Source organism: Leucopleurus acutus, assembly GCF_964270905.1.
Source record: "Leucopleurus acutus genome assembly, chromosome: X".
In the NCBI taxonomy this organism is placed as follows: Eukaryota; Metazoa; Chordata; class Mammalia; order Artiodactyla; family Delphinidae; genus Leucopleurus; species Leucopleurus acutus.
In genome coordinates, this window is record NC_139148.1 from 130,487,271 (window position 1) to 130,515,084 (window position 27,814).

At 54.9% G+C, this 27,814-nt stretch overlaps 1 protein-coding gene across 5 annotated transcripts; it reads right to left on the minus strand.

Moving 5' to 3' along the window:
- PDZD4 (PDZ domain containing 4) lies at nt 1-27,814 on the minus strand (the record flags this gene model as incomplete). Of its 5 annotated transcripts, none has more annotated exons than XM_082865482.1 (8): nt 1-1,551; nt 1,739-1,849; nt 2,093-2,194; nt 2,625-2,687; nt 3,276-3,374; nt 3,788-3,878; nt 5,021-5,256; nt 27,755-27,814. In XM_082865482.1, the coding sequence occupies 8 exons, from the start codon at nt 27,812-27,814 to the stop codon at nt 1-3; spliced, it is 2,313 nt and encodes a 770-aa protein (XP_082721608.1). The 5 variants fall into 5 exon arrangements, with proteins under 5 accessions (XP_082721608.1, XP_082721607.1, XP_082721605.1 ...); XM_082865481.1 differs by having other exon boundaries at nt 5,003-5,256; XM_082865479.1 differs by having other exon boundaries at nt 3,788-3,920; nt 5,003-5,256.

Consider the following 27,814-nt stretch of genomic DNA (forward strand, 5'->3'; position numbering starts at 1 on the left):
TCAGACAGTGGTGACGGAGAGCAGAGGGTTGTAGACCCGCTTCCCATCGGCCGAGCGCGTGCCGTGGGCCAGCATCTCCTGGATGGTGATCCAGTTGTCCAGGATCTTCTTGCTCCGCTTCTTCATGGTTTTGCGGTGGCTCAGGGCGATGATGTTGAGCTCAGCCTTGCTGTCGCCGCTCTGCTGCTCCCGCAGGCACTCCAGTCGGCTCTGCATCATGAACTCACGCCGCTTCCGCTGCTCCCGGGCCCGGATCAGGTGCTGCTTCCGCTGCTCCTTGCTCCAGTAGCGGCCCATCTTCATCTCACTCACCGCATCGTCGTCGGTGGTCATGCCGCTGCGCTCCTCCCGGATCTTCAGGGCCCGGGCTTTTAGGAGGCGGTCCCGCACCGGTCGCTTGGCCACATAGCGGGTCCCGTCGCTGCGCACCTTGACCTTCCACTCCATGCGGGGCGCATCGGTGGCCGCCGCCGCCACCCCACCCACCCGAGGGCCACTGGCCAAACTCAAGGGGCTGCGGCCCAGCTCTTCCAGACCGCGCGGCGGGGCCAGCTGCATGCAGCTGTGGTAGTGATCGCCCTCCTGGCCCTGGATGCGGTGGCGCCGCGACAGGTAAGGGCTGCCCTCGGGGCCCACGCGCTCCAGGGTCACCCCCGTCTTGGGGCCGCGGCGGACCCGCTCCCCCGAGTGCTGTCTCCGGCCCACCTCGGGATCCCGGGAGAGGGATCGGAAGTTGGCGGGACCCCCCTGCGGAGGGGCAGCCTTGGGGTGGGCGGCGACAGGGGGTGCGGAGGGGGTCCGGTTCAGGTTGGAGTTGCCCCCGGCGGTTGCCCGCCTCAGGGGGCTCTCGGGCAGGGGTTCCGCCAGCAGCGGAGTGCTGCGGCAGCTCTCACCCGTGTTGTAGGCGCTGGTGCTGTCCTTGTCCGACTTCTCAGGCAGCTCGGAGATGTCAGACAGCTCGTGCTTCTTGGGCTCGCCAGCCCCCAGGTCGTAGAGGCTCTCCTCCTCCAGCAGCCAGGCCTTCATGCAGCGCTCCCGCAGCTGTTGCATCTTCTGCGCCCGCAGGATGTTGCGGCACTTGAACTCCAGGTGCCGCAGCTCCTCCTCCAGCACGGCCATCTCGTGGCCCACACTCTCGTTGCGGTTGACATCCAGGGCGCCGCTGCCGCCGGCGGCCCGGGGAAAGAGGAGGCCCAGGGGGTTGCCATTCTCCAGGTGGCACTTGATCTCCAGCAGCTCGCGGTAGCGCTCGTACTCCTCATCCGTGAGGCCCGGCACTTCGCCGCCACCCAGCCCTGCGCCCTCGGCCAGCAGGGAGTCCATGCTAAAGTGGAAGTCGCGGCTCTGCAGGGCGTCCCCTTGCAGGCCAAACTTGCGCAGGGGCCCGGGCGTGTTGGCGGTACTCAGGGGCTCGTCCCCCAGCAGGTCGTGCTCAGAGCTCTCCTCGTTGCGCGTGCTCTCATCCGTCCTGCCCACCCCGCTGTCCAGCTCCTGGCTGTTGCTCAAGCCTGGGCCCGCATCAGGGGCCCCTTTCTCCTCTTCGTTTCCAAGCTGGAGCTGGAAGATGAGCCCCGCTCAGTCTGGGACCCACCAGTGGGGGCGCCGTGGGGGGAGGATGGAGATCGGAAGGGCTTTCGGGTCTGGTCCATCTCCCGCAGCCCCCCCCAAGCCTCTACTCCGTCTGCCGTCCTGCCCGCCCTCCCTGCCCTCCCCCCCACCGCCTTCCCTCCTTCCTCACCTGCTGGGCAGGGGGGGATTTCAGCTTCCGCGCCCGCAGGTCCCCCTCATTCTCAGAGCCAAAATCATCCAGGAAGTCATCCCGGTCACTGTCCTTCCACCGCTTCGCCAGCTGCAGAGACAGGCCTGTGCTGTCCCCACTGCCTTAAGGACCTCCGCAGACAATGACCCCACTCGCGTCTAGGTCCCAGCCCACTCAGCCATCAGAGGCCACAAAGGGAAATGGGCCCCGAACACCCCCCCACACACCCTCCATCAGTGCCAGGATGTTGGCATGTTTGTGCCCTAGTCGGCAGCTTTCAAGACAGAAAGCCCCACATCAGGGGACCCAGGACGCCCTGTTGGGCACACATACCTGGCTCTCAGGCCGGGCCACCAGCAGGGAGATGTTGGTATTCTCCTCCTGGCTCAGGATGGCCACTGCTTCTTCCCGGTTTTGGACGTCCACACCATTTATCTGTGGCAGGCCAAGGGACAATCAACGAGGACACCAGGGCTGGCTCTGGGGCAGGCTCCAGTTGAGCTACAGGGGTCCCCTCGCAGGGAGCTCCAAAGCGAGCACCCTGGGCCAGGACAGGCTCTCGAGCTCTGGCAGGATGGAGACAAGTGGAAGGTGCCGGGGGCGAAGACAGCCTGGCCCACACAAGAGCACACGTGCTTGGAGCGGCGAGGAGCAGGACGCACGCTCACGTCTGGGGCACGGAGGGACAGGCTGGTAAGGGGCCCGAGCAGAGACGCCAGCAGAGCCCACGGGCACATGGGAGCCACCGCGTGGTCGTGCAGGAGGGAGATGGTCCTAGCCCTGGTTTCAGGCATCGGGCGGGGCTCTGAGCAGGAGGGAGCTAGAATCGGCTGAGGAGGCTGCGGGGCCTGCCTGCCCTGCTCACCTGGATGATGCGGTCTCCCTCGCGGATGCGGCCGTCTTTGGCTGCGATGCTGTTGGGATTCACCTGCAAGGCACGCGCATCATGGGGACTCGGCCCCCTCCCTGAGGTGCCCGTCTGGTAGGAAGGGGCAGCCTCGCCTCAGAGGCCCCAATGTGAACGGAGGGCTGATTTTTTGAGCATGGCAAAGTATGGGAAAGTACCCAGCACCTGCCAGACGGGTGGCGGAGAAGAACCCCTGTGATTACCAGCAGGGCTCCTGAAGGACGTGGTGGGAGAACACAGCCTGGCTGGACCACATCCTGCCTTACCCCGCAAGGCCCCACTGTTCCACTACGGGCACAGGTCTCCCGGGGAGGACTGCCCGGCTGGACGCACGCCGAAGCCACTGGCTGCCTTCCTGTGACGCTAAGCTGCCTCCTTATGGGCAGCCTCAGAGCCCTGGGCAGCGTGACAAGGCTGTGGGGATAGGGTGGCATGGGAGTCTTCATGTGCCACACCCTGCCCCAGCACCTGCCTCCGTGCTGCCCTGGCCCCTCATGGGTGCCGTACAGATGGGCACCCGAGTCCAGCTGTCATGTCCCAGCACGCAGGAAGGCACGTAGAGCTCCACTGCCTTCTAGAAGATCCCAGCCGCCCGTCCCACCTTCATACCTCTCCAACGTAGATGCCCAGGTCCTCCTCGTCATCCGTGCGGTAACAGACCATCAGGCCCAGCTTGTCCCGGTGGCTGGTTTTATACAGCTCCACCTCCTGCCACAAGGGGGATGGATAAGCAGAGGGAGAAGCTGCAGGGACGGCAGCCTCCGCCCAGCCTAACCGCCCAGACTGCATCACCTGAGCTGAGTTTCCAAAGGTCTCTCTTACCATCCCAAATGGCACGTGTGTCCTGGGGTGTCCCTTACCAGGAAATGCCCAAGACACACACAAGACACACAGGACACACAGCGTACAGACATGCGTGGGACACAGACTCGCCGGCACACACTGACAGAGGGACCTCACCCGTGCCCTCCCCAACTCAGCCCAATTTGGCCCTTGAGCCCTTCAGCCATGCGTGGGAAAGGGCCGCGAGGCCCAGCCGCCTGGGGGTTCGGGAGCCAGGCCTGAGCTGGGCCACAGACAGATGCCCTGGGGCTGGCGCCCAAGGCTGGCCACCAGCTCACCTCATACTCCAGCTCTTCCATATGGTCTGCCTCCTGCGGGCTGCCCTCCATGAACTCCGCCGGGTCATAATACTCATGGCTGATGGGGGGGCTGCCCAGGAGAAGCGGGGCGTCAGGCCAGCCATCTGCTCCCCTCTCTCCCTAGCCCCGGCTCCCAGCTGGCGGGTCCCAGTGCGCTCGGCATGGAGCCCCGCTCGGGGTGCAACCTTGGGAGGCGGTGGCCCAGCTACCTCTTCTGTACCCCCTCCTTTTGAGCTACATGCATCTATGCAAAGACCAGGAATATTTCTTGAACAGGAGTGTGAGGGCATCCGCAGCGAGGACCCAGGCATGCCTAGCTCTCCCCACCCCGCCCTGTCCCATCCCATCCCACCCCATCCTGTCCTGTCCGCTAGCTCAGACTCCTCTAACCATGCCAGCCAGCAGGGACTGACTTCTCCAAACTGCGGGTGCCCCTCCCACCTGGCACTGGCCCCACTCATGCAGTGCCCCCAGGAGTTATCCAGGCCCTGGAGGATTGCTGGGCAGCGGAGGAGGGCCCAGACTCTCTCCACGGGCGGCCCTCCTTGCCCCGAGGCTAAGCTTGGCTACTGCCAGCCCCAGGCCTACCTCTCTGTGGAGGAGGGGATCCCGGGATGACCTCCCTGCCGCCGGGGTGAGGCTAGCGAAATGAGTCAGCGCTCACACAGTCATGGGCCACCAGGCCCGGATGAGAGGCCCTTCTTCCGAGCGGGCCAAAGAAAGAAGCCGAAGAGATGGAGGAAGTTCAGAGCAGGCAGAGGAATGGGACAGACAAGGATGCAAGAAGATTCAAGGGATGATGCTTGTGAGGCAGAAGACGATGGGGCGGCAGAGGAGGAGAAAGGATAGAGGAGGAGCTGAGGACCTCAACCTTCCGGCAGCAAAGTCCCGGGACGGTCCTCCCTTGGCCCTGGGGGTAGATACAGCGGGGAGCCTGCATGTCAGGACCCCCAGGCCCATTCACCAGCTGCTGTCCAGCCAGAGGCTAAAGGCCCGGGGATGCCTGAGCCCTGGGGTGAGACGGTCAGCTCTGGAGGCCAAGGAGCCTGCTTCCTGCCCGGGGGCAGCCAGTCGGGGTCTCCCTGCCACGCCCAGAGCTGTGACAGTGTGGCCTCTGGGTGGCACGGGGCAGCCACCCCAGGTGGCTTGCCCTCTCTGGAGGCAGGGCCCGGGGCCCTCCTGAGGGCGACTCACAGCTCAGACGGGACGTACGGCTCCAGGATGACCATGGGTGGGGTGGGTGGGCGCAGCTTGCCCAGCGCCATGATATGCTCGAAGGTGATGTCGGTCTGAGTGCCACTGTCCACCAGCTGCAGGTCGTGGGAGGAGCCATCGCCCCGGAGGCGGGGACTGCGTCTCAGCACCTGGATCACCAGGGGCTCCTTAGAGGCACGCAGGGCCTCCAGGGTCTGCTCCTGAGACAGCTTGGAGAGCTCCTTCCCGTTCACCTGCGGCAGAGACGACATGTCCCCGTGAGGACCCGCTGAGGCCCTGCTTACCCCTGGGCGCCCGCATTCCCAGGTGAACCCCACTTCTCAGCCCTGCCCCCGCATGGCGCCACGCCCCGAGGGCCCTAGATCCCCTTCGGCCATCCTCCTTCAAGCAGCACTGAGGCCAGAGCTGGTGTGGGAAGATCACGGGGAACCCCCTTAGCAATGACCGAGCATCTGCTGGGAACGTCCAACGTATCAAGGTGGGAGGGAGACCTTGACTCCCTTCTGCCGACAGGAGTCAGTCAACAAACGGGTTCAGGTGGGAGAGTCCGGAAGACCAAGAAGCCTCAGAGGACGGGGTCTCTGTCCTCAAGGCAGCAACGACTCACCACAGAGAAAAGGCCAACACACACCGAGCCTAAGAGGTGCTGAGGAAGTGGCCCTTACAAGACCGCTGTTGCCCCAGTCTTCACGTCTCACAGTGCCACCCCCTCCCCGGGAGTCTCCGGAGAAGGGGTGCTTCACAGAGATGACCAATGCAATTGCAAAATCATGTCTTCCAGGCTGCAAAGAACAGGCCAGCCCCGGATGTCGTTCCAGGAAGACAGGCTGTCAAAGGCAAGCACAAGGAGTCCCAGGGACGCCTGGCCAGCCAGTGGCTCCTCTGATTCATGGAACCCAAATAATCACCTTGCTGCTACTTGGTTGTGTCCTTGTAGACAGTAGTTTCAGTTTTTATGTTCCCCTCTCTGTAATCTTCGCATGGTCAGAAAAGATTTTTTTAATCAGGTCTGTCTAATTATTAAAAAAAGCAGTTTCGTTGTAGAACATTTGAAAAATACAGAAAACCATAAGGAAGAAAACAAAAATCACCCATCTCAAGGGTGTAAAAGCTGTGAATGTGTTGGCATATTTCATTCCTGCTCTTTTTCCAATTTGTAACTGCAGGCGCCCCGAGGCCTGGAGCACGCCAGCCTGCGCGGGGACCGTCCGTTGTGTATTGGCTTGGTCCCTACTGTCCATCACTAGTGGGTTTCAATTTTATTATAAAGAAGGTTGCAGAGACACATTGTTTGTATGTTCTGTACCTATTTTCTATGTATATCTTTGTGTAATCTATGGTTGTTATGTTAGAGAAATTTTCCAAAAGTGGAATTATTGGATCAAAGGGTATCAAGGAAACAGCTTGTCAACCAAGAAGCTATTAGTTGTAAGAATGTGGTCAGCACAGCCCAAGAGGATCTGTACAGCTGGAGAGGCCGCAGTTATAAAGCGAAGAGGGAACGGAGCCCGCGGGGCCAAGTGCATGGGAGAAAAGGGCTGGCTGCTGACGTGTATTTGGAGACGCGTGTGAAGGGTGGACTGGCAAAGGCTGGGCACCAAGGGAATGTGAGGACTGGCCTTGAAGCCCTTAGCAGAGCCAAAACTGTCAGGAAATTCTTGAGGCAGCATTAAACACAGCCAGTATCGACCTTTCAATGGAACAAACTTACAACTAAATGAATTTTATTAAAAACAAAGGCAAAAGCAAACATGCATGTTCCTTATATAAACACCAATATTTAACATTTAACTCAACCCTCAGGATTCATTAAGAAAAGGAAATTCAATAAAGTCAGACAGATGTGACTACAGGAAAAACTACCTCCAACGAATCTGGCTGCTTTCAGAACTTTGAATAAAAGAGAAGTCAGTTTTACTGAAACCATTTCCTCTAAGATCAAGAACAAGACAAAGTTGTCCACTCTCACCACTATTATTCAACATAGTTTCGGAAGTTTTAGCCACAGCAATCAGAGAAGAAAAAGAAATAAAAGGAATCCAAGTCGGAAAAGAAAAAGTAAAGCTGTCACTGTTTGCAGATGACATGATACTATACATAGAGAATCCTAAAGATGCTACCAGAAAACTGCTAGAGCTAATCAATGAATTTGGTAAAGTAGCAGGATACAAAATTAATGCACAGAAATCTCTGGCATTCCTGTACACTAGTGATGAAAAATCTGAAAGAGAAATTAAGGAAACACTTCAATTTCCCATTGCAACAAAAAGAATAAAATACCTAGGAATAAACCTACCTAGGTAGACAGAAGACCTGTATGCAGAAAAGTATAAGACACTGATGAAAGAAATTAAAGATGATACAAACAGATGGAGAGATATACCATGTTCTTGGATTGGAAGAATCAACATTGTGAAAATGACTCTACTACCCTAAGCAATCTACAGATTCAATGCAATCCCTATCAAACTACCAATGGCATTTATCACAGAACTAGAACAAAAAATTTCAACATTTGTATAGAAACACAAAAGACCCCGAATAGCCAAAGCAATCTTGAGAAAGAAAAATGGAGCTGGAGGAATCAGGCTACTGGACTTCAGACTATAGCTACAAAGCTACAGTCATCAAGACAGTATGGTAGGGCTTCCCTGGTGGCGCAGTGGTTAAGAATCCGCCTGCCAATGCAGGGGACACGGGTTCGATCCCTGGCCCGGGAAGATCCCACATGTCATGGAACAACTAAGCCCATGCACCACAACTACTGAGCCTGTGCTCTAGAGCCCGTGAGCCACATCTATTGAGCCCACGTGCCACAACTACTGAAGCCTGCATGCCTAGAGCCCATGCTCTGCAACAAGAGAAGCCACGACAATGAGAGGCCACGCACTGCAACAAAGAGTAGCCCCCACTCGCCGCAACTAGAGAAACCAGCAACGAAGACACAACACAGCCAAAAATAAAAACAAATAAATAAATTTATTTTAAAAAGACAGTATGGTACTGGCACAAACACAGAAATATAGATCAATGGAACAGGATAGAAAGCCCAGAGATAAACCCATGCACATATGGTCACCTTATCTTTGATAAAGGAGGCAAGAATATACAATGGAGAAAAGACAGCCTCTTCAATAAGTGGTGCTGGGAAAACTGGACAGCTACATGTAAAAGAATGAAATTAGAACACTCCCTAACACCACGAACAAAAATAAACTCAAAATGGACTAAAGACCTAAATGTAAGGCCAGACACTATCAAACTCTTAGAGGAAAACATAGGCAGAATACTCTCTGACATACATCACAGCAAGATCCTTTTTGACCCACCTCCTAGAGAAATGGAAATAAAAACAAAAATAAACAAATGGGACCTAATGAAACTTCAAAGCTTTTGCACAGCAAAGGAAACCATAAACAAGATGAAAAGACAACCTTCAGAATGGGAGAAAATATTTGCAAATGAAGCAACTGACAAAGGATTCATCTCCAAAATTTACAAGCAGCTCATGCAGCTCAATATCAAAAAAACAAACAACCCAATCCAAAAGTGGGCAGAAGACCTAAACAGACATTTCTCCAAAGAAGATACACAGATTGCCAACAAACACAGGAAAGGATGCTCAACATCACTAGTCATTAGAGAAATGCAAATCAAAACTGCAATGAGGAATCACCTCACACCAGTCAGAATGGCCATCATCAAAAAATCTACAAACAATAAATGCTGGAGAGGGTGTGGAGAAAAGGGAACCCTCTTGCACTGTTGGTGGGAATGTGAATTGGTACAGCCACTATGGAGAACAGTATGGAGGTTCCTTAAAAAACTACAAATAGAACTACCATATGACCCAGCAATCCCACTACTGGGCATATACCCTGAGAAAACCATAATTCAAAAAGTCATGTACCACAATGTTCATAGCAGCTCTATTTACAATAGGCAGGACATGGAAGCAACCTAAGTGTCCATCGACAGATGAATGGATCAAGAAGATGTGGCCCATATATACAATGGAATGTTACTCAGCCATAAAAAGAAACGAAACTGAGTTATTTGTAGTGAGGTGGATGGACCTAGAGTCTGTCATACAGAGTGAAGTAAGTCAGAAAGAGGAAAACAAATACCGTATGCTAACACATATATATGGAATCTAAAAAAAAAAAAAAGAAATGGTTCTGAAGAACCTAGGGGCAGGACAGGAATATAGACGCAGACATAGAGAATGGACCTGAGGACACGGGGAGGGGGAAGGGTAAGCTGGGACGAAGTGAGAGAGTGGCATGGACATAGAAACACTACCAAATGTCAAACAGACAGCTAGTGGGAAGCAGCCGCATAGCACAGGGAGATCAGCTCGGTGCTTTGTGACCACCTAGAGGGGTGGGATAGGGAGGGTGGGAGGGAGGGAGACGCAAGAGGGAGGAGATATGGGGATATATGTATATGTATAGCTGATTCACTTTGTTATACAGCAGAAACTAACACACCGTTGTAAAGCAATTATACTCCAATAAAGATGTTTAAAAAAAAAGAGAAGTCAGTTTTTGAAATAAAATGCCAAATATAGCTGGTGACCATCATTATAAATATTTTCTTTTGTTTTTAATCCTAGAGTGACTATCTTTTGTATCTTAAACTACCATGTTTCTTCAGTCCCTTGGAATACTTTTAAAGAATCTCATTGTGTGAACTTTAAATAAACAAATAAATAAAAATAAAAACAAAGGCAATGAGTCCTCCAAGCTCATGGCTTTCTAATTATTTCACTACACTTTTATCTGGTCTAGTGTGTCTGGAAGGAGACACCATAGGACAGTGTGCGACTGTGCATGTCTTCCCATCCCCGCGTTCAGTGACATCGGGCTGGTGGCCATGGTAGGAGTATTTATACCATGGAAATCGACAAAGGCTCCAAACGAGGGCTTTGCGTTTCAGAACATTTACCGGCTCCCCACTGCCCTTAAGTCAAGGGCTCCTGTAAGCAGCAGAAGGGCCAAGGGCCGAGAGCTGTGCTCGGCATCTGTGACCGGGGTTGGTGGGGGGTGCAGTGGGACGCTCAGGTGACACTGGGAAACACAGGGATGTATGTCTCCCTGGAAACGTTACCCAGCAGCAGCGTTGCTATGGAAACTGGGCCCAGGCAGTGGGAGGGGAGTGCAGGGTGGTCTGGGATGTCAAGAGGGGGGTGGGCACACACACCACGGAGCAGATCGAGGCCACCGGAGTGATGCCCCTGACAGCCCAGCAACCTTCCCTTTGACCCACGTGGCGCAGAGCAGAGGCAGACCTCTGGGTGTGGAGGCCTGGAGCTCCTGGGCCACTCCTGCAGAGAGCGCCTGGGGCTCCTTCAGCCTCTTCTCTTCTCCTCAGCAGTCACGATGGGCCCCAAGAGCTAATGAAGGTGTGTGGGACCAGGACAGGTAAGACAGGAGCCCTCCCAGAAAGGGTGAAGGCTACAAACAAGATGCGGAAATGCGGGGCAATGGGCAAAGCAGTGCGGGCCCAGGCACACGGTAAGGATCCAGCGTTCTGCCGCTTCTCGTCCTCACTCACCCTACGGCAGTGAAGACTCGCGTGCACCAGCGAAGCCACCATTCAGATGGCCCCGCTCCAGTCCCAAAATGTCTGAACCCAAGCCAGCTTCCCTTCAGAGTCCCCCTCAAGCTAAGGCCACCGGGGGGCGCTCCCCACCTCCCCGGCTGCCACTGCTCTAAACCCACACCAAGCAATTCAAAATGGATCAAAGTCCTAAACGGACTGAGCTTTAAAACTACCTTGGAGGCGAGAGAACAGTGTCTTTATGATGCTGAGATAGAGAAGCAATTCTTTCTTTCTTTCTTTCTTTTTTTTTTTTTTTTTGGCCATGCCTCGCGGCATGCAGGATCTTAGTTCCCCGACCAGGGATCGAACCTGGACCCTGGCCGTCAAAGCGATGAATCCTAACCACTGGACAGCCAGGGAATTCCCTTAAGACAAAACATGGGCAAACAAGAATGGAAAAGATAAATTTGACTATGTTAAAATGTAAAACTTCTGGACAACAAAAGACACCATAACTACAGTGAGAAGATAGGACAGGCTGAGAGAAGATCCTTACAAACGCACAGAACTGATACAGGATCCTCCAGAATAAAGGGAAACGGGCGCCTGCACCCACCCATAAGCTTGAATCGATGCCCCTTCGGGACGCTGCGAAGCGAGCAGCGCCACCTTAATAGCTAGAAAGAGCCGAGGGCCGGCCGTCGGTGGGGTGGCTCCGAAAAGTGTGGTGTAGTCATACATGTGGCTTGTGACAACACACCTGCTTGTGAATAGCACACACAGTAGAAAATGTGCCTCAGAATGGCAAACCTGCATCCCCTCGGACAGAGAAGGAGAGGAACGGGGTCAGGGATGGGAAAAACACTGAGGCCAGCAAGGCCCACATCGAGGCTGGGTGGCAGTACACGCGCGTGCTGACATCATTTTTGATGCTCATACTTTCCCAAGCTCAGGAAATATTCCAGAACATCTCCACGTGGAGGAGCAGCTAGGGGGAGGGAGGCCAGCTGGGGGGCTCTTGCTGCCGTCACCCATTAGGATGTGGAATGGGTGAGACCTGGGGGTGTGGGAGCACAGAGGTTTCTGGCCTGGGTGGCTCTAATACTGGCCGGGATGCCATTACTATTATTACTAATAATAGCTACAAACCAATACTAATAGCTACCACTTACTAACGGGCGACCGTGCCCCATTCTGCTGTGAGTGCTTTATGGCCAGTACTATGAAACAGGCACTGAGAGTACGTCCACCTCACAGATGAGGAAACTGGGGAGGTTAAGGGATTCACCGAATAGGCCCACCACGGTCAGCATCTCAGGCTGCTGAGGGGCAGGGAGCATGCTCAGTCGGGACAGCTTCGGGAAGCCCCCTCCTTGCGGGCTGGGGGCGTGTGGGTGGTGGGAACCCATGGGGGGAAGGGTGCGGAGGAGCGGGGTGAGAAGGCGGGGCTTCGGCTCAGGTGGGGGGCTCTGGGCTGGTGGTCTGGGTAGGGGCGTGGGTTGTGGTGGGATGGCTTGGTGGCCCCCTCCCTTCGCCACCCTCCCCCTAAGCGCTCCAGCCAAGCTTATTCATTTCTTGGGCTCCCTACTCCCGCCCTGGGCCCTCTCCTGCCCGCTCCTGCACACCTGCTCCGCACCTCCTGCCCCCCTCCTGTCGCCCACACTCACTTAAGGCCAGGGGCCCAGGCGTGTCCATTCCGAGCCCAAGCGCCACTCAAGGCCTAGCGACCACCCAGGGAGAATGCCGAGCAGGGGGTCTGAGGGTGACTGGCCTTCCATCGGGCTCTGGAGGCCGCCCGAAGGCCTGGCCGGATACACTCACACCACCCCTCGCGTGGACCTGCGCTCAGCTTCACCAGGAACCCTTCTAGTTCAGGAAATCGATTTGAAGATGCTGCCCAAGGGGACCGCCCTGTGGACCCAGCTGGGCTGGAAGTCGCTTTGCTTCCACTGAGGACTCCGCAGAAAGGTGCCCTTGCCTTGCCAGGGGGCGGGGACCTGCGCCTCAGAGGCGCCTCTTTGCCCAAATGTGGCCCAGGTGGCCCTCCCCCTCCCCTCGCTGAGGGCCTGACTCCCGTTTACCTGGAGATCCCTGCCCTGGAAGCAGCTGCGAGCCTGGTCTGGGGCGCGGGCTGGAGAGGTCCCTGGAGTAGCAGCCGCCTCCGCCCCCCCCCCCACCCGCACTGCGACCCTTGCGCGGGCTGACCCCATCACAGACCACACACTCTCAGTCTGAACGTTACCCCAGAGCATAAAATGGTAAACTTGCTGGAGGAATCTGTCAATAACTATAAAGAACCTTGAAAATGTTCATCACACCCTTTGATCCAGTAAATTGACTCTACGTAATAGATCCTAAAGTAATCAGAATCGATATTACATGAATCACAGGATGTTCAGAGCAGCATTCATGATTTTTTTTATTGGCCATTTTCAAGGGTGCAGCTCAGTAGCATTTGGTGATTCACGTAGCCGTGCAACCATCACATCTATTTAATTCCAGGACCTTTTCATCCCCTCAAAAGGAGACCCCCTGCCCATTCTCTCCAAATTCACCCCAGGCCCTGGCACTCACCGATCTCCTTTCTTTGCCTCTAGACATTTCATAAGTGGAATTCTACAACAGGTGGTCCGATGTGTCTGGCATCTTTCCTCAAGCATGTTTTCTAGGTCCATCCACATTACAGCCGGCATCAGTACTTCATTCCTCTATGGCTGGGTAATATTCCATCATATTCCAAACTACTGCATTGGGCGGACAGACCGTTGATCCCTCAACAGACATTGGTTTGCTTCTACCTTTTGGCAATTGTGAATCACGCTGCGGTGAACATTTGTGTACAAGTTTTTGAGTCCCTGTTTTCAAATCTTTGGGGCCATATGGTCATTCTACATTTAACTTATTGAGGTACCGGCATTATTTTTAATGCCCAAAACTTTACAACAGTCTTAAGCACAAGTGTCTGCCTCGAGACTTCCCTGGTGGTCCAGCAGTTAAGACTCTGCGCTCCCAATGTGAGGGGCCTGGGTTCAATCCCTGGTCAGGGAACTAGATCCCGCATGCTACAACTAAAGATCCCGCACGCCGCAGCTGAGACCCAGCGCAGCCAAATAAATAAATAAATTTTTTAAAGGTGTCTGCCTCATCGAAGTGTACAGCTGCCCTACCAGAGTCTTCCAATAACAAGCCTGTTTCTCAAAAAAGATATAAAATGGCATGTAAACTATGACGATTGCCATGTAAAGTATGTTTATGGAAAGACTGGGAAAGAATATATAAAAACATTGTTCAAGGGACATGGAAATCTGAGAACTTGCTTTTTTCCAAACTTTATATACCATGGCTAAATTGTTTCTTGAAAAAATGTTTACAAACTTCAAAAAAAATAGCATTGCTGACCCCAGTTCTGAGAGTGTGGATCTCAGCACGTGGGAGGCAGCTGACAGGTGAAGGTGGGGAGGGAGGTGTGAGCCCACGGAGGCTTCATGATGCTACAAATGTGCCAGCTCACAGGGTGCACGGGGGCTCACGGGGCTTTGAAAACTATTTGGAATGCACGTGCCCGTTATGTATATTCATTGGTACGTGCGTAAGTATCAATTATCACACAATATCTTCTTTACAGACTGGAAGGAGGGACTTCCCTGGTGGGGCAGTGGTTAAGAATCCGCCTGCCAGTGCAGGGACACGGGTTCGAGTCCTGGGCCGGGAAGATCCCACATGCGACGGAGCAACGAAGCCCGTGTGCCACAACGACTGAGCCTGCGCTCTAGAGCCCGCGAGCCACAACTACTGAAGCCCGCGTGCCTAGAGCCCGTGCTCCACAACAAGAGAAGCGACCGCAGTGAGAAGCCCGCACACCGCAACAAAGAGTAGCCCGCCAAAGCCCACGTGCAGCAACGAAGACCCAATGCAGCCATAAATAAATAAATTTTTAAAAACTACAACAATCTAGCCTGCGCTCGGTTTCCCTGAGGCCCCAGGCTCGGGGGCATGGGCTGCTTTGTGCTTCTACTCCTGGGCAGCCCCTGCAGGCGGTACAGCCTCTGGGCTCAGGCCCCTTGGGAGCAGGCCATGAAGTCACGTCAGACTTCACAGCCAGATCCGATCTGAGGAAGCTCGGGACGTGCTTTCTGGCCCAGGTGTCCCCAGAATGCAAGGGGCAGCTCCCAGGAGCCTGGAGCCCAGATGGGGGCAGAGCCTTCACTCCAGGACCTCCGGCCTGGAAGGTGGGGGAGATGAATCACAGCCTCCACCCCCAGGAGGGCCCCACGCCCACCCCACAGAGCATCAGGAAGCTGGTTCTGCAAGGCTGGAGAAGGGCCTTGTCATGGGGCTGCCAGCTGGTCTCAGGCCTGGGACAGGACAGAGCAGACACCATCCCACCCCCCATTTCCCCCATGCCCCTCCCCGTCACACCCACCCCCCACTGGCTCTAGGACTGCCTTTGCAGAGAGGTTCTGCGGGTGGCCAAGGAGCGAGCCCTGAGCTCCCCCAGCCCAGTGTGTGAGCAGAGGGCGGCAGGAGGCCCCTGGGTGTGGAGGCACTGACCTGCGAGCGGGGGAGCACAGCCAGCAGGCCCCCAGGCCTGCCTTCAGAGCGAGGCCGTGCCCAGCCCAGCCCCTCAAGGTAGGCCAGGCCCCGGGGCAAGGCCCCTCACACCAGCGGAAGGCAGATGCCTGTGGCGGCGGGGAGTGAGGTGAGGGTGGGAGGGGTGCGGGAGAGGAGCCAAGACACAGCTGGCTCCCAGCTGGCTCACAGCTGACACACAGCTGGCTCAGGGACTGCCTCAACCCAAGCTCCAAAGGAGGACTGTGAGGCAGTGCGGGGGGGCATGCGAAGGCCTTTCCAAGGATCCAGGGTGTTGGGGGTGAGCAAGGAAGCAGAGGGCCCCCAGCGTCAGAGGCTGAACCCGGGCAGGGAGTCTGGGTGCCTGGGCCACTTGCCACTGCTCAGGCGCTGAGGGGGGCCCTGGGGAACACCCAGTCCCTTATCCCCAGGGGGCCGAGGACAAGGGTTTCCTGGCACAAGCCCATGCTGTGCTGTCTCCCCGGGGCTTCTCCAGGGATCAGAGAGACATGGGAGAATGAGCCCAGGAAGGGAGGGGGAGTGGGATTTCCTCGCCGCCACCCACCCCGCCATGCCGGGTTGCTCTTTCGGAAGCTGAGAGGCAGCCTGCTTCAAGCTGTGGGCAGAAGCTTGAGCCTGGGGGGATCCAGCACACAGCCCCTCCCACAAGGGTCCTGCTGGAAGGTAGGAGGGAAAGGGGGGGCAAGGCTGCAGCTCAGAGGGTCCACGGCAGAGCACAGGAGGTGAGGCCGGCACATGGGGTGTGGGTGCACCAGTGACCCAGTCCCTGGTCGGCCAGGAACCACTGGAGAGAAGAGGGCACGTGTCCCGGAACAGGGCATTCGGGGACAGGCCCACTGCTGGCCCAGAGCCCAGGCTCACCCAGCACCGGCAGAACAGGGGCAACAACCTCGGGCAAGACAGACATGACCCCCACGTTGTTTGGGGCAGAAATGAGCACACAGAGCCTTGAGCTTGGGCGGGGGCTGCTTTAGATAGAACGCACAGGGACAGCCTCTCTGGTGACATTTGAACTGAGACCTGAAAGATGACAAGGAGCCAGCCATGCTAGGGACTTCGAAGAACATTGCAGGCAGTGCTAAGCCCTAGGATGGAATGACTTAGCGCTTGCTGGAGAATAAGGCACGTAGGGGACAGGGCGGAGGCAGGGGACAGACCGGCAGACAACTGCAATGGCTCAGCTCAGGGGGTGGTAGTGGAGACGGGGCTACCATGAGCTGCTGCTGAGCTGGGGAAAATGACCAAGGAACCGTGAGGGAGGAGGGACACCGAACAAGCACAAGAGAAGATGCTCAACGTCACTCATCACAAGGGAAATGCGAATCAAAACCGCAATGAGATAGCCCCTCGCACCCACTAGGATGGCTGAAATAAAAACACAGAAAATAACAGTTGATGAGAACGTGGAGAAATTCAGCTCTCACACACTGCTTGTAGGAATGTCAACAGCAGTGGACGTGGAAAACTGTCTAGAGTTCCCAGATGACCCAGCAGTAACACGAGAATTGAAAACAGGCACCCAAACAAAAACTTGTACACAGATGTTCATAGCAGCACTATTTTTATTTTTTTGGCCACCCCACGCAGCTTGCAGGATCTTATTTCCCTGACCAGGGATTGAACCAGGGCCCCAGCAGTGAAAGTGCTGAGTCCTAACCACTGGACCGCCAGGGAATTCCCAGCAGCACTATTCATTTTTTGCTGTTGTTTGGCTGCGTTGGGTCTTCGTTGCTGCACGCGGGCTTTCTCTACTTGCGGCGAGTGAGGGCTACTCTTTGTTGCAGTGTGTGGGCTTCTCATTGCGGTGGCTTCTCTTTGTCGTGGAGAACGGGCTCTAGGCGCGCGGGCTTCAGTACTTGTGGTACATGGGCTCAGTAGCTGTGGCTTGCGGGCTCTAGAGCGCAGGCTCAGTAGTTGTGGCGCACGGGCTTAGTTGCTCCGTGGCATGGGGAATCTTCCTGGACCAGGGCTCGACCCCATGTCCCTTGCATTGGCAGGTGGATTCTTAACCACTGCACCACCAGGGCAGTCCAGCAGCACTATTCTTAATTGCCAAAATTTGGAAGCAACCTACATTGTCCACCAACAGATGGATAAACATAATGTGGTAACATGCACCCAGTGGATTATTCCACCGTATAAAGGAATGAAGTCCTGCTACATGCTACGACGTGGATGAAAACAGCCCAGCTGAGTGAGAGAAGGCAGGCACAAAAGGCCATGTACTGTATGATTCCAGAACAGGCAAATCCATAGGCACAGAAAGTAGATGAGTGGTCGCCAGGGACTGGGGAAAGGGAGAATGGGGATTGCCTGCTTAATGGTGTGAAGTTCCCTTCTGGGAGGATGAACACGATCAGGCACTAGCCGGTGGTGACAACTGCACCGCACCGTGGACGTACTCAATGTCACTAATGGTAAACTTGATGTCATATATCTTTTCCCACAATAAAAAATTAAAACTGCTGCCCGGATCCAGAGACCACCAGTACCCTTACAGAGGTGAAGACCACTGGAAAAGACACAGGGGTGGGGGGGAGGGGCGGGACCTGGGGAACTTGTTTAATCAATGCACATCTTTATCTCTGATTTGAAGTTCCTGAGACCTGCAGACATCCCCAGCGTCCCCACTCCACTTACAACGTATCCCAAACCAAGCCACCAAACCAGGTGTCATATGACCACTGCTACTGAATTCAAGCAGGGATTGATTGTTCTTGACTTAAAATCATGAGACGGAGGCTATCACCTGGGGATTGAGTGTAGCAGAGGTTAAGAGGCCCAAGGAGGACCCTAAGGCACCCTGACATTGAGCAGTTGAGGAGACACAGAGCTTAAGTCAGCCAGAGAGAAGGAAAACTAAGGAGGGAATCTGGGCAAGACAGTGCACCACGGACCGGGAGGATGGACTGGATCAGGACGCAGAAGGGTCCTCAGGATTTGCTAAAAGGGGGCAATCGGGGAGGGCGACCTGTACAGATACTCAGCCTTGGGGAGCTTCTGCAGAGAATGGGGTGGAAGCGCCTTGGGGCTGTGGCTTGGGGATGCGGGAGAGCACTAACGTTTGGGTTTTACCAGGTCAGACGCCTGAGAGCGTCTGAAAGCTTGATGGGAAAGGTAGGTTCAGAAGAGGAAAAAATTTTAAACGCCAAAGAAAGCGAGGGAAAGACCTGCAGAAGGTACGGCAATAAGAGAGGGGAACACGGGGGCAGCAGAAGGGATATCGGTGTCAGGTGAGACATGGGGGCTGACTAGAGGGACATGGGGGCAAGAGGGGACTCGGGGACAAGGGGTCAGGCAAGAGCAACGCAGGAAGCTCCCGCAGGGGCCCAGTGGGCGAAGCGGGAGGCACGGCCCCACCCCCACCCCCGCCGCGAAGCGCCGGCGCCCAGGGAGGCGGGGGGCGGGGCCCAGGCTCGCTCGTCCCGCCTCCCCGGGCGCGGAGCCGCAGACAAAGAGCGCGCGGCGGCGGCGGCGGCGGCGGCGGCGGCGGCGGCGGCGGCGGCGGCGCGAGCTAGGTTGGCAGCCCGTTGGCTGCGTCTCCGGCGCCAGCAGCCGGCGCAGCCCGGCCGACCGGCGCGAGTCCTCCGCCCCCACCCCTCCGCCCCCACTCCCGGCCGGGCCGGGTCTCCGGACCCCGCTAGGAGGCCTGGCGCGACTGGGCCGGAGGCTCCGGGTGGGAGGTCCTCGCCGTACTTCCCAAATGCCCTGCTCGGGAATCTCTGAGCAGGCGAGAAGAGGGAGGGTAGGCTGAGAAAAGAGCCCTGGCCCGGGTGACTGGGGGTCCCGCGGGCCCCACGGCTCCCCGGGAGGTCTAGGGACCTCCCCTTTCACCCAGGGTAACGCGAGGGGGAGGGGTTAACGACACAATTCTAGGGGCGCCCGCGGTTGGGGTGAGTCTCCCAACCCCACCCTGCGGATTGGGAAACCTAGGCTAGGCGAGAACACAGACCGGAAGTTAGCCTCTGCGCTGGCGCCCTGTTGCACCCGCTATCTCAGCTCTGCTGTCGCGAGTGTCCAAGGAACACCTTGGACGCAGCCGTGTCTGGCTCAGCAGGACCGAGAAAGGAGAAGCCAGGCAGGCTCTGTGCGCTCCCATCTTTTCAGTGGCCCAGCAGAAGTCCTCATTCATGTGTTCCCATCTCTGGAGCTTAAAAATTGTCAACCCACAGGAACGTTGGCGCATCTGACCGTGGACATCTGCATTCCCCTCACCCAGCTCTCCCCGGAGTGCACATTCCACCGCACCTGCTCCCTCCTCTCTATACACACACACACATTCCCAAGCAAAATGCTGGCACCAACGCTCTCCACACACCCCCACCCCCCGGGAAACCGCGACACCCTTAATGTGCTCAGGGATTTAACACTGACACAGTCAGCACCTCTGCATCTCTCCAATTGTACTGCTAATGCCCTTATAGCTGTTTTTTTCTTCTTCTTCTTCTTTTTTTCAGATCCAGGATCCAATCAAGGATCACACACTTGGTCATTAGGTCTCTAGTCTCCTGTAATCTAGAACAATCTATGCATTAAAAAAAAAACAACCTTTCATGACACTGACCTCTCGGAAGAGTCTAGGGCACGCGCCTTGTAGAAAGTCCCGGTCTGGATTTGCCCGCTCCGCTTCCTTCCTGGTTAGATTCAGCTTAGGTGTTTTGAGGACAGCGCTGCCCAGGGCAGGCTATGTCCTTCTCCCTCCCCGCACAGGGCGAGGAGGGGCAGGGGGCCGGGCTGCCCACCGTTAGGGAGGCTCGGTTTGATCACCTGGTGTCTCCCTTGTAAAGTTGCATTTTCCCTCCCCAATGCACAAGTAATCTGGGTGACACCTTGAGACCCAGTGACTATCTTTTCTTCCCCAACAACCTTTATCTAATGGTTTTACCTTCCAAGGATGATCCCCAACTGGATGAATTGCACTGGTGGCTGCAAAATGCCTTAATTTGTTAGAACTCTAGCAGGGACACAGCACTACACGCCAACATGTGACTGGCCCAGTGAATGGCATGCCCCCAGTTGAGGCTGCCTGGACAGGCCATACCATCCGCCCCCAGAACTCTGTGCCCACTTTCTGCCCAGGGGCAGGAGCGAGAGAAGGAAGAAGCACAAGAAGCCTTCATCTCAAAGGACTTTTTAGTAGTTTGGGGCTGGTGTGTGTGTCTGGGTACCCGTGTGAGCTGCCTGTAGGTTGGTAAGGTTGTGGGTGATGGGAAGAGGCTCAGTTAGTTGCACGTAGCCTGGAAGAACAGATTATGTCCCTTGGGGCCCCACCTGGTCAATTATCCCTGGAAATTGATCCCATAGGTGTGAGGCCTCCCCCCTCTTATTTGTAATAACCTCACTTCCTGGGTGATATTGACATAATTTGGGGCTTCACTGATTTATCCAAGTCCTGAGGGAGCTCCTAGCTACTCAAAGTGTAGTCTGAGGGCCAGCAGCATGGACATCCCCTGGGAGGTCGTGAGTAATGCAGAATCCCAGGCCCGCCCCTGGACCTGCTCGAGCAGATCCTGCATTCTAACAAGGGCCTCAGGGTAGAGACATGCTGGCCCAGAGCACCCCCTTGAGGAACCAGGGAGGACTTGCACACACCTTGACAGGATTCAGACCACAGGCAAGTGCTTCGAAGGGTCTCTCCTCCCAGCTCTCACTCCACAAAGGGGAGTGGGTGGGTGGTGCCCATGGGGCAAGCGGAAATCTGATCCACCTGCCCTGGCCCCCCTGCCTTTCCAGGGAAGAGCAGGCCTCTCGGGCCCCTCTGAAGTCCTGCCTGGAGAGAGAGGCTGGGAATGAGGGGTGCCCCACGTGCGGCCAGTATGGAAAAGCAAAGAACTTCCGGAGGTCATCGTTAAGATCAGTTTTGGGGGGCTTCCCTGGTGGCGCAGCGGTTGAGAGTCCGCCTGCCGATGCAGGGGACGCGGGTTCGTGCCCCGGTCCCGGAAGATCCCACATGCCGCGGAGCGGCTGGGCCCGTGAGCCGTGGCCGCTGAGCCTGCGCGTCCGGAGCCTGTGCTCCGCAACGGGAGAGGCCACAACAGTGAGAGGCCCGCGTACCGCAAAAAAAAAAAAAAAGATCTGTGTTTGGGTGTGTGCTCACAGCTTCCCAGGCACCTTGGGTGATGATGGAAAACGTCCTCCCACCCACCTACCTCTGGGCTAACCTGGCTGGCCCAAAAGCAAGCTCTGTGTCTCACAGTAATCAAAATGATATCCCTTATGGAGTGCTTTTCATTTCCACTGCTCAAAGCAAGCATGAGGAAGAGACAGATTGCACGACAAAGAGGGGAGACGCCTGTCACACCCAAAGCCAGCTCTGAGCCCCAGCTTCTCAATCTTTCTTCTTTTGACTTGGCTTACGTGCAAAAGGACCAAATGTGCCTCCACCTTGGCACGTGTCCATCGCCTAAGTAATCTTACACGTTACACTTCACAACTCACGGCGCCTCTGTTTTTCTCCCCCTTCTTTCTTACTAGAAAAACCCTCAAAATAATATTGGACATTCTTCTGTCACTGGACATTAATTGTGACATGTTCATGAGGAATGCCTTCTCCATCCAATTTCCACGCCTTAACACCTGACCAAATGGCCTGATGGCAGCAACTCCACCCCCACCCAAATGAGATCCCAGGGGACCCAGTGCCGCCGATTTCCCAATGGCAATGACGCCGGGAGGCAGGCGCTCTTTATTCCCATAGAGCGGGTGAAGAAACTGAGGCACTGAGCCAGTGAGCCGTTGAGTGTCCCCACACCACACTGTCTTCCCCGGCAGGGATCCCGAAGTAGAAGGAAAGAAGGGGCTCCTGGTGGGCTAAGTGCTCTCGCGTGCTTTTCTTCCTTTGGTAGGGGTACACGTGTTTCTTGCTTTCAAAGCTTTACCGGGGTACCATTGCCACATGATCAGCTGCACATATTAGAGCGTACAGTTTGAAAAGTTTTGATATAAGGTGTACATACACATCTGTGAAGCCACCACCACAATCAAGATAGTGACCATTTCCATTATCCCCGAAAGCGTCCTCGTGCTCCTGCCTGTGCTCCCTCCCTCCCACCCATCCCTGCAAATACTTTCTGTCACTATAGATGAGTTTGCATTTTCTAGAATTTTTCTATCAATAGCTCAGACAGATCCACGTCATGGGGGTCATGGTGTCAGAGAGAAGGACACAGGCCCGGCAAGCAGGGACAACAGGAAAGGCTCTCGGAAGGTGCTTTTGTGTCTCAGTGTTAGGTGACCAGGCTACCTCCCTTTCGGCCCTTTATGACCTGGCTTCTTCCTCGTCCTATCAACATGCATGACCCTCCCCCACTCAGGGTCATTTCCAGATTTTTCAAGCTCTCCCTGTGCCCCCCCCCCATGCCCCCAGAGCCCACACTTGGTTAAGTATCCTTGGAGGACTAGACTGGGATAACAGAAATGGAGCTGCGGTTCTGACATGCCGCACTTAAGGTGCCTGTGATAGACCACGTCAGTGGAATCAAGGGCCCAAAAACCACAGGATCATCTCAAGAGCCACAGAAAAAGCATCTGACAGAACTTAACAACACTTCATGATAAAAACGCTCAAACTAGGAACAGAAGGGAACTTGTTCAAGCTGACAAGGAGCATGTATGACAAACCAGAATTGTGGGTGAAAGACTGGAAGCTTCTTAGACCAGCAGCAAGACAAGGATACCCACTCTCACTTCTATTCAACATTGTACTGGAGGTGCTAGCCAGAGCAAATAGGCAAGAAAAGGAAATGAAATGAGAGGTAGCCACAATGGAATATTACTCGGCCATGAAAAGGAACGAAATTGGGTCATTTGTACAGACGTGATTGGATCTAGAGACTGTCATACAGAGTGAAGGAAGTCAGAAAGAGAAAAACAAAAATCGTGTATTAATGCACATATGTGGAACCTAGATAAATGGTACAGATGAGCCAGTTTGCAGGGCAGAAATAGAGACACAGACGTAGAGCACAAACGTATGGACACCAAGGGGGGAAAGTGGTGGGGGCGGGGGTGGGGTGGTGTGATGAATTGGGCGATTGGGATTGACATATATACACTAATATGTATAAAATGGATAACTAATAAGAACCTGCTGTATAAAAAAATAAATAGAATAAAATTCAAAAAAAAGAAAAGAAATGAGAGCTATTCAGATTGGAAAGGAAGTAAAACTATCCTCTATTTATATATAGGAAATTCTGAAGAACCCACTCAAAACAACCATTCGACCTAATAAATGAGTTTAGTAAGGTTGCAAGATATAAGACCAATATAAAAAAATCGATTGTATTTCTATACAGTGGCAATGAGAAAAATGAAAAGGAAATTAAGAAAACAATTCTACTTACAATAGCATCATAAAGAATAGAGTACTCTGGAATAAATTTAACAAAAGTGCAAAACATTGGCGAAGGAAATTGAAGACTCAGGGAATTCCCCGGTGGTCCTGTGGTTAAGACTCTGTGCTCTCACTGCCGAGGGCCGGAGTTCAATCCCTGGTCAATCCCCGGTTGGGGAACTAAGATCCCACAAGCGACGCGGCAAAGAAATTGAAGATTCAAATAAAAAGGCATCGCATGTTCATGGGTAATACTCTCCCAGATTCAATGCAATATTCAATACAAATTCAATGCAATTCGTACAAAATCACAGCTGGTTTTTCTGAAATTGCCGAGCTGATCCTAAAATTCATATGGAAACTCAAGTGACTCAGAATAGACAAAACGACCTTGAATAGCACAAAGTTGGAAGACCCACAGTTCAAAAGTTACTTACAAAGCTCTAGTAAAAGCAATGTGCTACAGGCATAAAGATAGACATTTCTCCAGAAAAGATACGCAAATAGCCAATAGCACGGGATAAGATGCTCATCAGGAAATGCATATGATGTCCCCTCAAACCCAGTAGGATGGCTATAATAAAGAACGTGTGTGGGGAGGGTGTGGAGAAACGGAACCCTCATACACTGCTGGTGGGAACGTAAAACGTAAAATTGTGCAGCCCTTGTGGAAAACAGACAGCTCCTCAAAATACTAAACACAATTACCATATGATCCAGCAATTCCATTTCTGGGTATATACACAAAAGAATTGAAAGCAGGGACTCAAACAGATATTTGTACACTCATGTTCACAGCAGCACTGTTCACACTAGCCAAAAGGTGGAGATAAGTCAAATGTCCATCAATGGATGAATAGATAAATATTATGTGGTATAGCCATACAAAGGAAAATTACGCAGTAATAAAAAGAAATTTAGTACTGATACATGCTACAACATGGATGAACCTTAAAAACACGATAGGGGCTTCCCTGGTGGCGCGGTGGTTGAGAGTCCACCTGCCGATGCAGGGGACACGGGTTCATGCCCCGGTCCGGGAAGATCCCACATGCCGCGGAGCGGCTGGGGCCGTGAGCCATGGCCGCTGAGCCTGCGCGTCCGGAGCCTGTGCTCCGCAACGGGAGAGGCCATAACAGTGAGAGGCCCGCGTAACGCGCAAAAAAAAAAAAAAAAAAAAAAAAAAAAAAAAAAACCACGATAAAGGAAAGAAGTCGGACAACAAAAGGTCGCGTATCGCATGGTTTCATTGAGATGAAATGTCTGGAACAGGCAAGTCCATAAAGACGAGTAGATTGGTGGTTGCCAGGGCCTAGGAGGTATTGGGGGAAATGTGACAGCTAATGGGTACGGGGTTTCGTTTCAAGGTGATGAAAATGTTCTGGAATTCGATAGTGGTGATGATTGCACAACTCTCTGAATATACTAAAACCCACTCAATTGTATGTTTTACAAGGGTATGTGAATTATATCTCAATAAAGTTTTTTTTAAATGCCTGTGAACTATCGGAAGAAAAGGGTCTGGAACTCAAGGCTAGAATAAGACACTCGGCACTTAACCTGGGTGTCAGAGACCTCTGGGGATCTAGGAAGGGGCCCCAGGGCGCCCCAGCAAAATGAAGCCACATGGCAAGTGGTGTAGGTGTACTTGTGCATTTCTCTGGGCTGAACTGTATCCCGGGGGGGTTCCTTATTTTGGCAAGGTGCGGAGGCCACAGGTGGGTGTGGACAAACCATGGAGAAGCCTCTCTGAAGCTGTGAAGCACCAGAGTTTAAGGGGGGGCAGGCAAGGGGTCCTGGAAACTGACTGGTGTTCTGGGACAAAAGCTTCCCTCCCCTCTGAAAAGAGGCTGGGACCAGGAGAAGCTCCCTGCTGCGCCTGGGACGCCAGCCCCCAGACCCAGAGTCATCTGGGATAGTTAATGGTTTTCCCTGCTCTCCAGATTTTTTTAAATTCAATTCTCTTTTGTCTTCCCTTAATTTTGAAGGATAGTTCCTTTTTTAAAACTGCATCCATACTGTATAGCACAGGGAACTCTACTCAACTCTGTAATGACCTACATGGGAATAGAATCTAAAAAAGAGTGGAGATATGTATAACTGATTCACTTTGCTGTACACCTGAAACTAACACAACGTTGGAAATCAACTATACTCCAACAAAAATTAACTTAAAAAGATAAATTTAAAAGGTAAAATAAAATAAAACTGCATCCAGTCTCGGATTCTGTCCAAACTTCTGCAGGAGTTTTAAAAGGGAGCAGCACCCCCAGGGACTGGGCAGTGAGGGCTGCAGATGAGGAAAAGCAGAGGCGGCTGGCCTGAGGCCGCCCTCCTCCTGGGGGGCTACTTGCCCAGGGCTTGGGGTTCTCTCTCCAGAAAAGCCTGGACTGCGACCTTCCAGCCCAGGTTCACCTCAAGCCTTCCTGCGACATGAAGCCTCCCTGAAGGCCGTCCCAGCCAGACCTGTGGCAGCCTCCCTGCCACTGCCCATGGGGAACCCGAAGGGTCACAGCAGCGTCGCCTCCCAACCACGGCTCATCTCGGGCCTGCAGCGCGGCGCAGGTTGCCCTCCACTTTCCACACATCCGCAAGGGACTGGCCTTTAACGAAGCACTACCTCAATCCCTCTGGGAGGAAGTTAAGATTCGCTTTTTGCCATTTGATAGAATGATCCCAAGAAAGGAAGCAGTGAGGACGGGATCCCACGGCCTCATCAACCAACCACTGCAGCCCACCTCCCGCCGGGAGCCCTGGTGCCACTACTGGGATTCCACGGGACTGCTCGGGGTCCAGCCTGGGCCATTCCCGAACCTGATCCCACGAGAGCGAATAGCAATGGCCAGGCAAGATTTCCAAACAGCTGGAACGAGAGATGGGAGGAAGCACGAGGCGGGGTGGGGGTGGCGGAGAGAATGGCAGAAAGAAGGCGGAGGGCCGAGAGCAGGGAAAGCAGAGAGCCCGCGTGTCCCGGGAGAGCGGCCCGAGAGCGCGGAAGAGGAGCGCCGCCAGGCTAGGCAAGATTCCCGTCCTGCCCCCCTCCCCTCCCGCCCAGGACGGCCAGAGGCTCTCAGCACGAATGCAGCACTCCCGCGGGCTCCCCAATCCCCACCGCGCCCCGGCCGATGCCTGTAGGGGTTCCCCCTTTTCTTCTAAGGAGACCCCATTCCCCCAGCCAACACCTCTCCGACCTGCACTTGCTCCCCAGTCCGGACCAATAAACTCAGAGCAGAAACGTTATCCCTGTCTGCGCCCGGTCTGCCCCCGGGTCCAGACTCCCTCTAACCTTGAACTCCCTCCACAGAGCCCTGGGGGCGTCTCAGACCACGCCATCCGGGACATTTCTCTAGACAGCTCTCAGAGCGCACACAGAAAGTACACACACGCAGGGCCGGAGAAGCCTCCGCGAACACACAGACGGGGCACAGGCACGCACTCACGAAGTCACGCCACGCACAGGCAAGGAAGCCGAGCTCCGGGTCCGAGAGCGCGACCTGGAGTCTCCCCTCCCTCCCCGCCGATCACTGCCCGGTACACGCCCCCACCGCCCAAGACCCGAAGGCCCTGCGGGGCCTAGGGCAGGCCGGTCACCGACTCCCGAAGACTGCCCTTCTGGCAGACCCGGCGACAGCCACTCACCCGAGGCTCCCAAGGGCTGGGAGCCCACCGTTTGTCTGGGCAGGGCCGGAGCGGAGAGTGCGTGCGGGGATAGATGCCCGATCCTGGCCAGGCGGCGGCGGGGTCCCGGGGCGGCCCGCGCGCTCCAGTACCCCTGGCCCACGGGGACCTGGATTTGCCCCGCCCCACCGCGCCGCGGGCGCCCTGCTCCCTCCCCCGCCCTGGGTCCACCGGGGCTAGCGAGTGCGGGGAACGGAGGCCGTTGCTATGCAACCCCCATCCCGCGCCGGCGCCGGCAGCAACGCGTTTCCCGGCTCCCGGGCCCGGGATGTATGAGCACAGGACCTAGGCTGAGCCCAACTTCCCGACCCGGGCCGATCTGGACCCAGGGCTCGCGTCCCAATCAATGTACTCCGGGCGAGCCAGGGATGCGCCCCGCACACCTAACCCCGCGCAGGGACCCCCCATCTTTGCCTGGTTCCCACGGAGCACCTACACCCAGCAACCCCAGAAACTGAGGGCGAGGATGGCTCCCTACCTCTTCCTCGTCGAGCCCTCGTGCCCCTCCACCCGGCCCTCCCCGCGGGCCAGCTCTTCCCCAGGTGTCGCCCACGCCCCTCGCCCCAGCTGCCCAGCCGCCCTACCTGAAGCATCACTTTGTACTGCTCCTCCGGTTTCTGGACCACGCACATATTACATCCCAT